Source organism: Muscardinus avellanarius, assembly GCF_963383645.1.
Source record: "Muscardinus avellanarius genome assembly, chromosome: 6".
Classification (NCBI taxonomy): Eukaryota; Metazoa; Chordata; class Mammalia; order Rodentia; family Gliridae; genus Muscardinus; species Muscardinus avellanarius.
This window is the reverse complement of record NC_137791.1, coordinates 3,623,011-3,641,447: the sequence shown is the minus strand read 5'-3', so window position 1 is coordinate 3,641,447 and position 18,437 is coordinate 3,623,011. Positions and strand designations below refer to the sequence as shown.

At 48.2% G+C, this 18,437-nt stretch overlaps 1 protein-coding gene across 1 annotated transcript in view; it reads right to left on the bottom strand.

Annotated features, from left to right (window-relative positions):
- The window catches only part of FAT4 (FAT atypical cadherin 4), a gene marked incomplete at both ends in the record, with an annotated part of 162,826 nt that extends 153,697 nt beyond the window's left edge, over positions 1–9,129 (bottom strand). Inside the window, one exon of the mRNA XM_080697144.1 lies at positions 3,955–9,129. Coding sequence (XP_080553270.1) covers positions 3,955–9,129 — 5,175 coding nt within the window. The remainder of the gene's footprint in view (positions 1–3,954) is intronic.
- Positions 9,130–18,437: the final 9,308 nt, after the last annotated feature.

The window sequence follows — 18,437 nt, the reverse complement described above, 5'->3', positions numbered from 1 at the left end:
GACTTAAGCATTCCACAACATATAGATACTTCAAAACATCATGCCGTACATTATAAAAACATAACATCTTATTTGTCAACTAGAAATAATTTTTTTTATTTTGGTGGTACTGGGGTTCCTGGAAGCCCTTCTACCCCCGGGCTACACTACCAGATCTATTTTTATATTTTTATTTGGAAACAGGGTCTCTTTAGCCAGCGAGGCTGGCTTCAAAACTGCGCGATCCTCCTGTCTCCGCCTCCCAAGCGCGGGGATTACAAGCGTGCGCCACCACGCCCGGCTAGAAATAAATTTTAAAAAGCCTTTTCTGATAAGTTATTAACCAGTTAATTAACTCAATGTTTTCTGAACAATAAACTTCTGATATTTCTAAGCCATAGGTAAAATAACTAACTGGCTTGCAAGATAGAAAAAAAAATGTTCATGTAAGAAGATGGAAAATTAGCTTATAGGCCCTCACATGTCATGTTGCAAGTAAGTTATAAGAACCAGTCAATTTTGGTGTAGCATCAAAAAATCAATAACTACTTGAAAGTATAACATATCAAACATTTCTTCATTGCCTATCTCAAAAGCCTGTTTGAGAATAAATTCCTTTCATATATTTTAACTAAAATCAACAAGATGTTGTAATAGACTTAACAAGAAGACTTGGGAGTCTAGCTTCATCCTATTGTCCCAGATGCTAACAAGTTTTTTTTAATGAATACTAATGTCACTCTTTTTAAATTTTTATAAGTTGGGAAAGGTAAAGTTCTTAAAATAAAATTAAAATATCATGCTTAATTTCTCAGCAAATCAATAGGCATTTGAAATTTTTTCAGCTAAAAAATAGTAAGTACTAGTAGTACTAGTACTTAGTCTAGCTCCTGGGGAACTTCGTAAGAACAGAAAAAGGTTCTGAGAGCAGCGAGTGTGAGAACTGCAGCCTGGCGCATACCTGGCCACAGGCACATGGCTTCCTTCCTTCCACTTAAACACTGGGCTCCATATCAGACTATCCACTGCACTTCCTCCTTCTGTCTTGAGTCGCCTTTTATAGAGTACAGATAATTATCGTGTCCTATTCTTAGCTCAGTTATTGAGCAGGTTCAAATTTACAAACTCTCTCCCTTCCCCCAGCTAGATTTCTCCTCTGGTTAATTCCTGGGGCACAGACAGGAGGATGCACGTTCCGACGCAGTGAACCCATGCTGCGTGCCCACTCTACATCAGGTAATGTACAATGTACGGGGCTCTGCAATTACAAAGACCAGTAAGACAGAGCCCTGATCGAAACGAGGCCCAGCCACGCCCCCAAGACGTGCTTAACTATACAGCATGCATTTAAAAATAAATACTTCTTGAAGGACTCCATCTCTATATTTTGTTGAACCTAGAAAAATGGTTCAAACTTCATAGGGCTCTTCTATCATCATCTGTGTGCACTCTTCTGAGAATGCGAAGAGACAAGATAAAAGGATAATAAACCTTGCGTCTGAACTCAAAAGCCATCCTTCAAGGACAAGCCAGTCCATACAAAGCACTTAGATGGGGGTATGTGTAAGCCAGTGTTCACAGCGGGCGATTCTCTGGAATGAGCGATATCAAAGTCACAACGCTCAGCTCCCCTCTCCCCCTCCCCAAGTGTCAGAGCTAGGAAAAGAGCCCAACTAAACTGTTCTTCTTTCCGGTCCCACCCTCTGCTTGCACAAGGAACATGATCAGCCATGACTCTGCCCAGAAACCTGAGTCGCTGCAGCCCAGATTCTTATCAGCATAGATGCATACATTTTTTTAAAAATGCATTGAACAGAGTCTCACTGGGAAGCGAACAATTAAAAAACATCACCTTTGCCAAGCAGAGGTGATTTATAAGTTCTTGTTTGCTGGTTTGTAGTAAATTAACTGAGCAGAAAGAAGGAAAGTACTTTATTGCACATACTCAAAAGAGACAACCAATAACAATATGAAACTTTAGCTCCAGCTACTGCTTTCAATATTGGGAGAAAAACATTTGCTTTTAATTTTAGGAGTGGCCAGAGCTTGGGAACTCAAGTTTGGCTTGCCGTTTCAGCACATCGGTTCACAGGGGCTAGATATCCTGACACACTTATTTTTTATATAAAGAGATATAAGCATGCTGAATTCTCCTTAGATTAAATGACTAGAGCACAGTAAATATGATCAATAACTTTTCATACTGATATTACAGGAAGTTAAAAAAAGAAAAAGGCATAAAATCCCATCACCAAGAAAATGATTGATAATATTTTTAATCCACATCTGTCGAAAAGCAGCACTATAAGACATGTGCCCATCTAATAAGTTAATAACAATACACAATAAATCTCTGTATGACAAGGAAAATTTATCCTTAATCTCCATGGTACCCTAATGAAACGCTATCCACTAAATAACACCACCTAATAATATCATTTGTCTTACAGTTTAGCTAAGTCCATCCAGTACTGGGAATGACTTTTAATTGTCAACTTTGAATAAATAACTTGGTTTTCAAACTAATCAACTAAAAAACAGCTATGGAAAAAGAAAGATAGAGACAGAGGGCGGGATTCAGAGAGGGATAACAAACTACAGATCAGAATAAAATTGTATGTAAACGATGATAAAGCATGATCTGAGCTGAACCAAACAGCTCCCTAAGCTGAGACGTTGAAAAATCGAAATAGGTAAATGAATATTACTGTCCAAGAAAGTCTTTGGGGCATATGCATATAGGATAAAATTGAATTCTGTTAGAATTGATCTACAAAATTATATCTCCATTAAGAAGTCTCTCTCTCTCTCTCTCTCTCTCTCTCTCTCTCTCTCTCTCTCTCATCTTCTAAGTCATAAATGTTGCCTGTTGACAATCTATATAAGATATATGGCTAACTCTCATAAAAAAAACCACCCCGAGGAATTGCAAAGATTAAACAATAACAAAAGGGCATTGACTATGATGAGACTCCCTCCCCTCCCCCAGAGGAGAAAAAAAGCAAAAAAACAAACACACGAGCCTCAATTTCGCTAGCATGTTATGCTTGGGCCGCCGCCAAGTATCACAAACCATATTTGATATTTTGTGTTTTTGGCTGAGTGGCAGACACTAGAATGTCTTGGAGGGAAGGGAGCAGGGAAAGAAAGAGCTTAGGAAACTGCAAACAAGAGCGTTCCAGTTGACTCCGGCTGATGATACAAACATCACCGCAGATACTTCAACTGGGAGAAACAAGTCCAGGTACATGGAGGTGCCATGGTACCCAGGGAAGGCCCAGCTCCCAGTTCTCCCAGCATGTGCTACAAAGGCCACCGTCTTGCTCAGCCACAGACAGGATAAGGTCCACCTACACCACGGCAGTGAAACACGCTCGTGTCTCCAGGAACAGCCTCCGAGGATCTCTGCCCATCCACGGCTCACTGCATGGGTCAGTGTAGTGCCCAGACTGCAAGGACAGATTAAAGCAGGGATCTCCCAACATCGGACTCGGCACAGTGAAATCACTCACTTCTACAGAGAAATGGCAAGGTTGCTGAGCTTGTGAAAGGTGAAACCTTCCTGACCTGCTGTCACTGCCTGCTACACAGATACCCAAGCTCTGGGTGGTACAACAGGGTTTTCTCAAAACAGATTGCCCATCCTCTTCCTTACTGAAAGCCACCCACTATCTAGGCCAAAGTGGGCTTTATGTATTTACCAAATGGCTAAATTTCTCCTGAACCTTATACATTATCTTTGCTATGGATCAAGCATAAAGTAAAAATATAAAAAAAAAAACCCAATGTTTATTATTTGATTGGAACCAGGATTAAAACTACATTCTATGAGATGCTTGGTTCCTCTTTGTAACAGGACATTTTTAGGAGCTCGTGTTATAAAGTGGCCAATAGAAAAAAAGGTACATAAATCAGAGGAAGAATGAGCTTTGTGAAAAGCACATCCACAAACGACGAGGACCATGAGAACATTACCTCTGCACGCTGTGTCCTGGGGAAGGCAGACGACTTCTCTATGGCATAAACATCCACCAGGTAAAGGCAGGCTCCTCGCTCCCGGTCCAGGATGGCTGCAGTCTGAATCACACCACTGTGGCGTCCAATGGTGAAGAGACGCCCAACAGTCTTTTCCTCACAGCGAACAGAAACGATGTAATACTCCACGGGGGCCTCGGACCCTCGGGGACTAGCTGCCTCTATGGATATCACATTGGTGCCTACGGGTTCCCCTTCCTTCAGAATGGTGATGTATTTTGGCTGAGTAAACACCGGCCCATCTAGGCCCTGCAGGATGACAGTGAGCTCGGTGGTGGACTTCCTCCTCTCAGGGCCGAGGTCTGTGGCCGACACAATGAGGTTGTAGATGAGCTGGGAAGGCACCAGGGCAGAGGCCACTCTCAAATCGCCACTGTACCGATCCACCATGAAGGTGTCCTTGTCCCCACTGATGATTTCATATTCTACCTCGCCATTAGCACCCTCGTCTGGGTCCGCAGCCATAATTGTGGTCAAGACAGAGCCAATCACGGCCGAAGGGTCGGCGGCCAAGGCATTTTGGGAAATAAACATGGGCACGTTGTCGTTAAGATCCGTAACCAAGATGGTCACGTTTTTCAAGGCGTGGCGTCTAGTTTCGAGGGGCACTGCTTGGTCGTTGGCTTTCACAGTCAGCTCAAAGAGATTGGCGAATTCTCGATCGATCTCGGCGTTGGTGTATATGGTCCCCTTGACTCCGTCGATGCTGAAGTGATTGCCTCTAGGCATCTGCTGAATGATCGCGTAGGATAGCTGCCCATTGATATCTGCGTCGGGGTCATGCGCAGTCACAGAGATGACAGAGGTACCGATGGGGACGTTCTCAACTATGGACTTGAAGATATCCCCAGGGGGAAAGCTTGGGGGATTGTCGTTAAAGTCCCTGACGTGGATGACCACCGACATCGTGGATGAACGAGGAGGCCTCCCTTGGTCTTTTGCTGTTATGTTTAGTTTGTACAAAGACTGGGTTTCAAAGTCCAACTTTTTGGCCAGAAAAATACTCCCAGTGTTGGGGCTAATGCTAAAAGTCCCGTGGTTGTTAGTCCCAGTGATGCTGTAACGTAGATCAGCGTTGTCTCCGGAATCGGAATCGGTGGCGGTAACGGAGGACACCAGTTCGCCAATCCTCATGTTTTCCAAGACATCGACAAATAGAGTCGATTTGGGGAAAGAAGGAGTATTGTCATTTTCATCTAAAACGTCGATATTTAAGGTGCAGGTTGAATTGAGAGAGACTGTCCCCGAATCTACTGCTTGGATTACAAGGAAGTAGGCAGGTGTCGCTTCATAGTCTAAGGTGCCAACCAGCATCACCTGGCCAGAGGCACCGTCTATCGCAAACTGTCTTTCTTCGTTGCCCTTGATTACCGAATAATGAATCAGTCCGTTGTTGCCTTCGTCAACGTCTGAGGCCGATACCCTTAACACCTGGGTCAGGTTGACAGCTGTCTCGGAGACTGTAGCTTGGTAAAAGTCTTTCAAAAACTTGGGGGCATTGTCGTTGATGTCCTTAATGTAGACGTGTACCGTGGCTTGATCCTTGAGGGGCTGAGGAAGCCCTTGATCTGCTGCTATGACCGAGAAGCTGAACACTGCGGTCCCTCGACGCCTCATAAGAGACTCCCTGTCAAACTGGTGAGTACTTGTGATTTCACCGGTGATAGCGTGCAACTCGAAGTCCGGCTGCACCACCTCAAAAGAATACCTCACCTCCCCGTTTGCCCCAAAGTCCTTGTCCACGGCATTCACCTTTCCCACGAAGGAGCCAGCTCTCTGCTCCTCCTCCAAGTAAAACGCGTAATTGGTACTGTTAAAAAGAGGCCTGTTATCATTTACATCTTCTAAAATCACAGTGACATTGACGGTGGCACTGAGGGGCTCCACCGCTCTATCGGAAGCGACCACCAGTAAGACATACCTGTCTTGCAGTTCCCGGTCCAGTTCACTTTTTATATACAACTGACCATCCGGAAATATGCCAAAAACATCACCGGTATTTCCCTCCGCAATGGCGTAGGCGATCTCACCATTGGCCCCCGAATCCTTATCAGAAGCCTGCACTTGGAAGAAGCGAGAATTCACCGGTTTCGACTCCGAAAGGGTGACCTCGTAAGAAAGTTGGTCAAACTCCGGTGGGTTGTCATTCACGTCGTGGACGTAGACAGTTAAGATGACGCTGGAGGAAAGCTGGGGCACGCCCATATCCGACGCCCAGACCTCTATCTGGTAGGAGCCCACGTGAACGTCCAGCGGCCCTCGCAGGCTGATGTTGCCGTTCTTTTCATCGATAGCAAACAGATTCCTGGGGTCCTGCTTGACGCTGTAGCGCACCATGCCATTGAGCCCTTCATCTGGGTCCACAGCTTTGACTTGGAAAATGTTGTGGCCAGCCTGCCAGTTCTCCACCACGTTGACACTCTCCACGGCCTGGAGGAAATGCGGGGGGTTGTCATTCAGATCCTTGACTGTGATGTTCACCTCCGCGTCTCCGGTCACCGTGCCCCCGCTGGCCACCACCTTCAGCTGGTAAAAGGACTGCTCCTCCCTGTCAATCACGCTTGCCGTGGTAAGCTGCCCGGTGACCTGGTTGATTGCAAACACCCCTCTCTGATCCCCAGTAGTGATGAGGTAGCTGATGTTGGCATTGAGATCCATGGTGGAGGCAGACACGCTACCCACCTGATAGCCCAGCGCCACATTCTCAAAAACCACGAAGCTGTAGGCAGCCTGGCCGAAGACAGGCGGGTTGTCTTGAGTGTCCAGTACCGTGATGGTCACTATCGCCTGGTTGGGAGACTGCAAATTGCCGCCATCGGTGGCCGCTATTTGCAGCTGGTAGGCTGTTTTCTCTTCCCTATCCAGGGCCATCTTGGTAGAAATCACCCCACTCCGAGCATTGATCTGAAACCGAGACCTGTCCCCGGCAGATATACTGTATTTGACAGTTCCATTGGGACCCGAGTCGGGGTCGGTGGCCGACACGGTGGTGATGTAGCTGCCGCCAGGTTCATTCTCCTGGATATGAGCAAAGTACTGGACCGGGTAGAACACCGGGCTGTTGTCGTTCAAGTCCAGAAGGCTCACGTTGACGCGGGCCGCCGAGGACTGGGGAGGGGAGCCGAGATCCGTGGCCAGGACCAGCAGCGAGTAGAAGGCCTGCTCCTCCCTGTCCAAGGAGGAGATAGTACTCAGCCTCCCCGAGACAGGATCCAGCCGGAAGGACCTCTGGTCACTCTCCGCCTCTTGCAGGGAGAAGCGCACTGTGCCATTATCGCCCAGGTCTCGGTCTGTGGCCCCCAGGACAAGCAGTTCTGTGCCAGGTGGCGCATTCTCCACCACGGACACGTCATAGCCTTCTGGCTGGCTGAATACCGGCTTCTCGTCATTCACGTCCAAGAGCGTCACCACAAGCTGGGCATAGGAAACCTTGGGGTGGACGCCCTGGTCCCGGGCGCTGATATTCAGTACGATCTGGGAAGCCAGTTCGCGGTCCAGGCCGCCAGCAGCCCCGGTGGTGACCAGACCACTGTGCTCGCTAATGCGGAACCACCCCAGCTCGTTGCCGGAGACGATGCTGTAGCGCAGGTTGGCATTGAGGCCGGAGTCTCCATCCGTGGCAGAAACCCCGCTCACATAGCTTCCCGGGGGCGCCTCCTCGCTCAGGTTCACCCGGTACACCTGCTGCGCGAAGACCGGGGGATGGTCGTTGATGTCGTTGACGAATATCACCAGGCTGGCCACGGAGGAGCGCGCCTGGACGGCCGCGGCAGGGGGCGCCCCATAGTTGTCGCAGACGGAGACCGTGAGGTTGTAGGAGTGAATGCGCTCTCGGTCCAGGGCGCTGGCCACCTTGATCAGGCTCAGGTTGGGCACCTTGCTCCTCTGCACCTCGAAGTGGCGCTGCTCGTTGCCCCCCAGGATCTGCACCGAGATGTTCCCGTTGGCCGCCGGGGAGTCGGCGTCGGTCACGGTGAGCAGCGCCACCACGGTGCCCACCTGCGCGTTCTCGTCCACCGAGGCGTAGCGCGAGGTGGCCGGGAAGTAGCGGAACTTGACCACCGGGTCGTTGTCGTTGACGTCCAGCAGCTGGATGAGCGCCTCCGCGCGCCCGGTGAGCGGGGGCGCGCCGCGGTCGGTGGCCTGCACGGTGAGCGCGTACTGCCGCCGCGCCTCGAAGTCCAGGGGCTCGCGCACCGTGATGAGCCCGGTCTCGGGGTCCACCTGGAACGGGGTGCCCTCGTCCTGCAGCCGGTAGCGGATGTCCGCGTTGGTGCCCTCGTCCGCGTCCGCCGCCGCCACCTGCAGGACGCTGGAGCCCACGGCCGCGTCCTCGGGCACCCCGGCCTGGTAGTGGGAGCTGCCGAACACCGGGGGGTTGTCATTAATGTCCTGCACGGTCACGTTGACCTGGAGGTACCCGCGCCGCTTGGGCTCGCCCTTGTCCTCCACCTCCACCAGCAGCTGGTACTGCGGCGTGGCCTCGCGGTCCAGCCCGCCCCTGGACACCAGGTGCAGGAACGCGCCCTCGCCGCTGGGGTTCAGGGTGACGTCCAGGCGGAAGCGGCCCGCCTCGTTGCCGCGCACGATGCGGTAGGAGCGGTGGTCCACGCCGTTGGAGCCGATGTCCGAGTCGGTGGCCGTGTCCAGGATGACCTGGCGCCCGCTGCTGCTGTCCTCCTTGAACGCGACCACGACGGAGGGGTCCGGGAAGACCGGGGCGTTGTCGTTCAGGTCGCGCACCAGCACCCGCACTTCCGTGGGGTAGGTGGGCGCGCTGGACAGGACCACCAGGTTGATGACGTCGCTGGGCAGGCTCTCGCGGTCGATGGTGGCCGTGGTGTACAGGGCCCCGGTGCTGCGGTTGATGGCGAACAGGGCGTGGCTCTCGCTGAGCCGGTAGGTGAAGCCGGGGCGCGTCTGGATGGTGCCCACCAGGGTGCCGGGGGGCTGCTCCTCCAGCACCTGGAACACCTGGCGCTGCTCGGCCGCGCGCACCCGGGCGGGCCCCGGGAGCAGGGACAGCAGCCAGCAGAGCCGGAGGAGCCCGAGCGCCGGCGGGGAGCGCGGCGGGAGCCCCCGGCCGCCGGGAGCCCAGGCCGCCGCCGAGGCCATGGTCCCGGCTCCCGGGGAGGGGAGGGCGGGGTGGAGAGGAGGAGGGAGGGGGCGGCGGAGCCGGGGTCCTAGGTGTGCGGGAGTAATAAGTCGCGTCTGCGAAGAATTCAGCTGGGTCTGATTTGTAGTTACTCGTTCTGGTGCTATTTCAAAGACCCTCCAGTCCGGCAAAGGTCAGTCCCATCCGCCAAAGGATCCAGGTGGCCGGGTGTGGGGCGCGCGGCGCCGGAGATGCTGAGGCCAAAGGCGGGGGGCATCCCGCGGGGCAGGCTGGCGAGGCGGGCTCCCCGAAAAGTTTCCAAACCCCTTCGATTTCCCCTTCCCCTCGCTCTCCGCCTCCGCTGCTTTATTTTTATTTTTATTTTATCCAGAAAGTCCGAGCGTTTTTGCCCGCGGTGGGTGTGAGTCGGGCTTTGAAGGTTTAAAAAAAAAAAAAAAAAAAAAAAAAGAGGACTCAGCGCCAACACTTCTCTCGGCAAACTTTAGAACTTACCCCAGGCGGCGAGGACACGGCCGGGGAGGCACCGCCGCGCCCGGGAGGGACGCGCCGGGAGACTCGAATTCCTTTCCCGAGGCTGGAGACGAGGAATTTCCTGGAGCCCCCACTCTTGGAGAAGGCTGGACGCCCCTCGGTGGGCAGCCCGGGGCGCGGGCGCTCAGCTCCGGCCCCTCCGCTCCTGCGGCCGCTGGGGCTGCGGCTGGGGGCCGGGGGTCCTCAGCATCTTTTCACCGCCGCGGGGCCGCCTGGCCGCCCATCATTTGTACATCCAGGGGCGCGGGGGCGCTCTCCTCGGCCCGCGGGGTCGGGGGGCGGCGGCGGAGCCCCCTCCCCTCACCATGCCCGGGGTCCAGCCCGGCGCCCGGCCGCTCCCCGCGTTGTGGTCCGCGCCAATCCGTTTCACTTTGTAATCCGCCAGGCTTTGTGCTTGGGGCTGGGGTCCCGGGCCGCGCCCCCGGCGACGGAGAGCGCGGCAGCTCCCGGGCGAGGGCTGCGGGGCTCGGCGGCGCGCAGGAGCTGGGCGACCCCCGCCGGCGCCCGGGCCCCCCACGGTCTCCCCGCCCCTTCCCCGCTGCGAGCAGGCGCGCACACTCGCGCACACTCACACACGCACACACTCTCACACACGCACGCACACACTCAGCGCGCCGCCCGACCGCGAGCAGAGATGGGGGCGCAGGGAGCCCGCGCCGAGCTGCTCCGTCTGCAACTTTGCTCGGCGCTCGCGGCGCCCCCAACTTTAGTCGGCGCGGACGCCCCCGGCTCCGGGGCTGTCACCGCCGGCCCGCCCCGCCCGGCCCCATTGGGCCGCCGCCCGAGCATCCTCCCCGCGCGCCCTCCGCCTCCGCCGCGCCGATTGGCCGAGGGGGATGCTGCTCACCGCCTCCCGAGGCCGGGGCGGTCCTCCGCGGCCGGGGGCGGGGGCGCCGCCTGCTCGCTCGCTCGCGCCCCCCGGCTCCTCGCCGCCCCCTCCACCGCCTTTTCCCTCCCGGCGCAATCTTGGCCGGCGATGGAGCGGGAGCGGCGCGGGGCCGCCTAGGATGGAGGGGGGTGGGGTCGGCTTTGCAGATAAATAACTTTCGTGGCAGCGCCTGGGGAAGCCCGTCGGCTTGTTGCGCTAGTAATAACTCAGGGCGGAGGGGGTCGCGGGGAATAAAACGGAGTCTGGGAGTGGGGAGGGGGCGAGGGTCTGCGAAAGCCCGGAGGAAGGATTACGGACCGCCTGTCTGGGAATGCGCGGCGCGGTCCGCTTTAACCCCTGCCGGCCTGCAGGGCGAGGGGAGCCCGGGGCTGCGCGGGGGCCCGGAACCCTGGCCTGACCCCACTGCCCCCGGGGCTGCCGGCGAGTCCTTGGGCGCCCGGAGGCCAGACCCTAAATCTGCGCCCTGGCCCTTCTCCCCGCCCTCGGGGCCCGAGGCCTGGTACCCACGGCACCCCGACTTCCTCAAGAAGAGCCAGCAGACCCAGGGCTGGCCAGGCGCTGTCTTCCTTCCCAGCAGGACCCCAGGTGTCCTGGCCCAGACCTCAGGGTTCCCACAATAGCCAGGGCAGAAGGGCAGAGGCCGGTGAAGCCGGGGACTCTTCCTGCTGCAGTTAGTCTGGAATTCGGATGGAGCGTGTCTCTCTCCTCTCTCTCTCTCTCTCTCTCTCTCTCTCTCTCTCTCTCTCTCTCTCTCTCTCTCTCTCTCTCTCTCACACACACACACACACACACACACACTCGGGCATTGTGTAGACAAAGGAAAATAAAGTCTTGTTTGGTTTTTGATCTGAGGGAAGAATAGATATGAGACTATGGAAATAAATAAAATGGAATTTTAGTCTAATTTTTAAAAAATGCCCACATGTCACGGATGCCCTCAAATGCAGGCCCCAGCTCTTCACAGCAGTTACTTCGTGTGCGTGCATCGCTTCTTCAAAACACAAAAAAGGATTAGAAAAGAGGTCAATATTTTCCCCTTTAAGGGAACCAACTTAAAAATATGGGTTTAAGCCAAACAATGCGAATATGGGGCATATGCCATGCATTCTCGCCACAAGAACGCTTCCAAACTCAAAACTTTCTGCGCCCAGAGAGCGTTCAGACGTGAGTGAATACTTCCCTCTGCTGGTCAGATCTTGTCATTACATCCTCGGTCGCGGTAGGTTGCTTAAAATTAGACAGCCTAGAAAGACTTACTAGACTAATTCCTCCTTCTTGCGGAGGGATAGTGGCAAAGAAAAAGTTTTTTAAGAATATCCTAGTGCCTTTCTTTATTTAAGATTTAAAAGAAATTAAAAGTAATAGAGAAGATAACAAATGGAAGCCCTGTGGATATGAGTGGAAACCTAAATTCTAAAACTATCACCAACAGCCTTGTTTACATCAGGACACTCCAGCCTGCATTTTCCTCCACTGTAACATAATGGGTTCATTGGAAACAGGCAAATACACTAAATTTAACCATTTCTGCATTTTTCAAACTGAAAATATTGGACTCCAGTCTCACTAAAAAGACATTTTTACTCCTTTTCTTCAAAACCCTTATCTCCGCTGATAATTAAGTTATAAATTTGATACCATTAGCTTTGGCCTAATTTAGTCAAGAAAGAATTATAGACTTACTAAAGTGAAGTCGAAGTTTTCTTTTTTAATATCATGGCTATGTGTGATTTTAGAACATTTTTTCTTCTTTTCCAATTAACCATAATCCAATCATTCAGATAAGAAAGAACAATAAAGAAATCATTCAAATACTGAATTACAAGACTGCATTTTTAGTGCTTTGCTTGTTTGTTTTGAGAGCTTTGGGGAAAATTTTCAACTATCAAGACCATTGCATTTGCAATATTTATAAGTAGGAATGATTTATTCTATGAAATGGAAAAGGCCCAGTCTGTGTAATATGTATATATATTTATAAAATTAAATAACAAGATAGGGCCAAATAAAGTAACACAGAAAATGTCTACACAGGCAGTATATAAAATACCTTTGAGAAATTTCAAAAGAAAATTATCAAAATATGTTTTCAGCAATGGTATGGTTATTTAAGTAATTAGAAGCTTTTCATGATGACTGCTTTAATATATATATTTATTTATAGATACTATAATATAATATAGATAATAGTAATATAGATAATATATTCACATATATAATAGATTATATTCACATATATAATATATAATATTAATATAGATAATATATTCACATATATAATATATTATATTAACATATTTAACATATAATATTAATATAGATAATATATTTGCACATATATATTATAGATAAATATATTCATTTATAGATAATATATTCATTTATATATAAAATCTTCACATACAAGTACAATCTATGTACATACAAAATTTAAAGTAATTTATAGAGTATATTTTAATGCGATTGGGAATGAAGGTTTTGTTACATTTTGTGTCCATTTTCCCCTGTAAGATTGCAAATATGGTGACATAATACATGATAAAAAGAAAGGGAGCCCCCAAACATTAAAATGAAAGGAAGACCTATAGAGATCATCGTATTCATTAAATATGCAAAAATGTGAAATTATTAATAGGTAGCTCTTATGATGGAACATAATAATACATGAATAAATAAAGGTCATTAATCACTCCCTCTAATTATTTATCTTCCAAAGACCAGGCGAGTGGAGCTCACTTTTGTTTTTCCACTAAAAGCTTGATTATTTTTTGAAAAAGATGGTTTAGGTAGAGTTTTTATTTTTTTATTTTATTTTATTTTATTCTTTTTTTTTTTTTTTTTTTTGGTGGTACTGGGGGTGGAACCCAGAGGCTTTCTACCTCCGGGCTATACTCCCAGACCGTGTTTATATTTTATTTGGAAACAGGGTCTCACTAAGTTGCTGAGAGCCTCACAAGTAGCTGAGGCTGGCTTCGAACCGGTGCGATCCTCCTGTCTCAGCCTCCCAAGCGCGGATTACAAGCGTGCACCACCACGCCCAGCTGAGTTTTTATTTTTTAAATGGACTTTTGGGCACACTGTAGTCCCACCCTGGAATGCAGTTCAGAGTGGGAGGGACACGCCTGCGCACAGGACCTGGCGACCCTCCAGCCTCCCTCCAGACCCGATATGCAGGTGCCCACTGGCGCTGCCACATGTGTACCTGACTTCAGTGGAAGCGTCTCCTCCGGAACCCTCCCTCCCGCCGCCTCCCTGGGTGTCTCCGCGGTTATCTAACTTCCCCCTGGCGTCCTGTCCACTCCCCGGCGTCCACACTGGACAGAAAACACGTGCCCCCGCGCTCTCTGTGGCTGGCGGATCCCAGCATCCTGACCCTCAAGTCACAGTCGGCAACGAAGACGCAGTTAGATGCTTCTCAGGGAAAAACGAGTCATCCATTTTTAATGAGGCACAGTCTCCCAGAGAGTAGAAGTCATGTGAATGTTGGAATATTCCTTAAAGCACGTCGTTTTGTAACGACTTGTTATTCCCTATGAGACTTCCCATATTTTTCATTAAATGTCTGAATTTTGTTTACTGTGAGCCACGTGAATCCCTCCCCGCTCCAACCTCCCATCCTCGTTCCTACCCACTCCCCTCATCGTCTCTTTCCATCTCTACCTCTCCTTTTCCCTCTCTTCCTTCCTTTCATTCTCCCATTTTTTTCTGTTTTTCCTTCCCTTTCAGTTCCTCTTTCCCTTCCTTCCATCCTTTTTAAAATTGTTATTATTTTTATTTCTATTTTTTCAGGACCAGGGTTGGAACCCAGGGGCATTCGATCTCCGAGCTACACCCCCAGCTCTATATTTTATTCTTTATTTTGAAACGGGGTCTCACTGAGTCGCGGAGGGCCTCACTGAGTAGCTGAGGCTGGCCGCCAACCACGATCCTCGGGTCTCAGCCTCCCAAGTGCTGGGATGACAGCTGCGCGCCACCCCGGCTTCCTTCCTTGCACCTGTGTGGCCTTCTATGGCTCCCGCATCCCGCATCACTTTAACTTTTATCCTTTGCACTTTGCCCATCTCTCTTTACCTTCCGTATCCTTCTTCACTCCTACTACACCACACTCCCGGAGACAAGCAGACTAAGGAGTATAATGTGTATCTTTATGTCTTAATAAGTTCTTGAAAAATGTGTTAGGCATCTGAGGTTTAAAATAGATAAAAGGCCCTGTGTTATATGGTGTGTGCAGCTTGTCCTATTTCTTACCTTTTTTAAACCAAGCACTGGGTTTTTAGATGTACACACATTGCTGCGCCGTGACTTCTTCCTTCCACCATAGTGCGCATATCTCTTATTTCCTAGCTGTTAACGTTTCAGTGATTGGCACCCAGCTCGCCTCGGTTCCCTGACACCCCACGTAGGTCTGCCTCTCCCTTGGTCTAGCTCTGTTCTTTTCCAACATTTTGTGCCAAATGTCTACTTTAGTATTTTAGATGTTAGATAGTATTTTAGATTTAAAGCTATGAATTTTCCTCAAAGAATGGCATTAACTTAACCCCATAACTTAAAAAAGGTTTTATGCAATTGAGAATGATGAAATAGCATAGACATAGATGAAATCTTACCCACCTGTATGGACGTTACCAGGAACCAATCATTAAGCAAGTTTTAAAACATCCCCAATTAATTTTGAACTCAAATCAGTGAATTCTAGTGACCTCGATTCTCCAACTTTTGTTCCACTCTTTTATGTGTGTGTGTGTGTGTGTGTGTGTGTGTGTGTGTGTATGTGGTACTGGGGTGGAACCCAGAGGCTTTCTACCTCCAGGCTATACTCCCAGACCTATTTTATATTTTATTTGGAAACAGGGTCTCACTAAGTTGCTGAGAGCCTCACTAAGTAGCTGAGGCTGGCTTTGAACCTGTGTGATCCTCCTGTCTCAGCCTCCCAAGCACAGGGATTATAAGTGTGCGCCACCACGCCCGGCTAGCCATACATTTTAAATGCATTCATTTACTTTCTATCTTAATACTTAAGCTGGCAATGCTTTTTAACGCTTCATCTTACTTTTAGCCCTGCATAGCATGATTATTTAAAAACTGAACCTAGGCGTTTCTTCTTTTTCAGTCATTCTGATGCATTCTCTCCTGCATCCCCTTTGCGTTCTCCCAAGTACCTATCTGATATTTTTCTTCAGAATGGCAGCCGCTGGTACACATTGTATTGTGTCCCTGCCCTTGAAATTGCTCTAAGAATAAAGTTGCAAAATCAGAATGATCTTATATTCGTTTACACATAGACTTTTATGATCAAATGCTGTCCTTGTGCAAATACGCATGAGGAAAACAAGATATTTTAGTACAAAATACTGATAGTTAAAGTCACACATAGAGTTAAAGCCATCACTGTCCATATTTCTTAGTATAGCTTTGTTTTTGTTTTTGTGGCACCCAGGATTGAACCTAAGGGCCTTCTACCTCTGAGCTTCACCCCCAGCCCTTTTTTGTTTTGTTTTTGAAAAAGGGTCTCACTAGGTCGCTGAGAGTCTTGATAAACTGCTGAGGCTGGCCTTGAACCTGGGATCCTCCTGTCTTAGCCTCTCAAGTCATGGGATTATAAGCATGTGCCACCATGCCTATCTGTAGTACAATTTCTTTACATGGAAGTTTGGCTTTAGTTTTACAGCTGATCTAATTCTTCTTAAAAGAAATCTGAAATTTATCATGACTTCACAATATGTATCAATGTTACTTTGGTATTTTTATTTTCTTTGTACCTAATTCTATTTTTGGCATTTTTCTAATTTCAAGTTGTCTCTTCAGCTTATCTGTGTCTAGTTTGCTTTTAAACTCATTCATATAATTTTCAGTTAAATTATTAAAGTCATAAACACACAAACATGCTGCCATGTTGTTTCATAGATAAATGTCCCCATAAGATATTTTCAGATTTGTTTCTGCTCCTTTAAATATGTTAAACATAATTTTGTAACTCTTTCTCATTTGTGTCTGATAATTCCACTCTAACAAATACTCAATGGTCTTTTTTTCTGCTTGGCATTATTTATGCTAGTGTTAGCTCACTCCCAGACCTATTTTATATTTCTATTTGGAAACAGGGTCTCTTACGCCAGCGCGGCTGGCTTCGAACCTGCGCGATCCTCCTGTCTCCGCCTCCCAAGTGCGGTGATTACAAGGGTGTGCCACCACGCCCAGCTACATCTTTAAATTTTCAAGATTACATGGAGCTATCGGTGTATGTAAATAAATCTGAAAGTACAGGACAGAACCTAAAATTGTATTTTTTTAACATCGCACTTATGGGAGAACCCAAGTGAAAGGGTTTGCTTTAAAACCCTTCGTAATCTAATGCATGTGGATGTGAACAGGCCACTGGGATGGACATTCTTCTCCCACGGGAAGCTGGCTTCTGAACAGCGTGGCTTTGGCCACAGCAACCTCTCAGTTCAACAACTGTTTGGGACCATCTACCGTCTTGTTAAAATGCACATTATATCAAGAGTGGGTCGTATTTTAATCTTTATTTGATGCAAGCATTTTACTTATCTCAAGCTAAAAAATAATTACTGTGATAGTTAGGTACTATGTTTTCCATAAAAAATATTAAAATAAGATTGTCATTGGTTTTCTTGCTAGAATACAGAGAACAGAGAAAAATAGGTGCCTTTAATTTAGATGCAATACATGTATTTTCTATGACAGAAAAGTGTGAAGGATTATGAAAGTTTATTAGAGTGTGCGTGCACGTGTATGTGTGTGTGTGTGTGTGTGTGTGTGTGTGTGTGTGTGTGTGTGTCTGTGTGTTACTGCAGATTGAACCCAAAGGCATTCTACCTCCGACCTATACCCCAGCTCTATTTATTTTTTGTTTGTGAAATAGCACCTCTCTTTAATGTGCTGAGGTTGTCTGTGATCCCCTGTCTGTGCCACAGCGCCAGGCCTCTACTAGACTTTTAACATATGAAAACATTTGGAAAGACAGAAGACTTTGTAGCGTCTTTCAGTCTTTCATACACAGAAGAGTATGAAATTGGGGGAATCCTACCAGGAAAGTTGATTCTAAGAACACAGAGAGCTGCTACCCAGAACTAATATTTCACTACCATATTCTCTGATTCTTATTTTTTCCCCCTTTTGTTTTGCGGTATTAGGGATTGAACCCAGGAGCATTCTACCTCCGAGCTACACCCGAGCCCTATTTTTATTCTTTATTTTGAAACAGAGTCTCATTAAGTTGCAGAGGGCCTCACTAAGTAGAGGCTGGTGATCCTCCTGTCTCAGCCTCCCAAATACTGGGATTACAAGCGTACACGACAATGCTCGGCTTTTGATTCTTTATTTAAATAATTTATTTGAGATAACCAAGTATAGTTACTATAATACTACTATATTTTATGTTATCACTTAATAACCATTCCAATGGAAATATAATAATTTAAAGAAATACCTTATTGGCTGAATAACATTTCATCAAATGCAAAAGCATAAATTATGAATTGTCCCTTTAATATTGAATTTTCAGGATTTTTCTAGATTCTTTTGCTTTTATAAAAATTATTTGATACTACTACTTCAGTCATTTAACAAATGCTAGAAATGACTAGTTGCCATGTACTTCAAGAGAAACAGCAGATACAGGGGTGAATGAAACAGATCCTACTCTGTGTCTGGTTAATAAAATTTAAGAGATTTGGAAAAAGTAGCAAACATAAAGTGACTTGTATTACTTATTTCTAAGCTGTTTCTCAACAATAAAGTACCAATGTGTAGTTGAAAATGAAGCATACTGGACTGCTCCTTTCAGAAAAATTAAACCCACGTGAATCTGCACACAGTGTGTCTAGAATCCTTGTCCCTGTGAGGCGGGTTTCTATTGTACATATG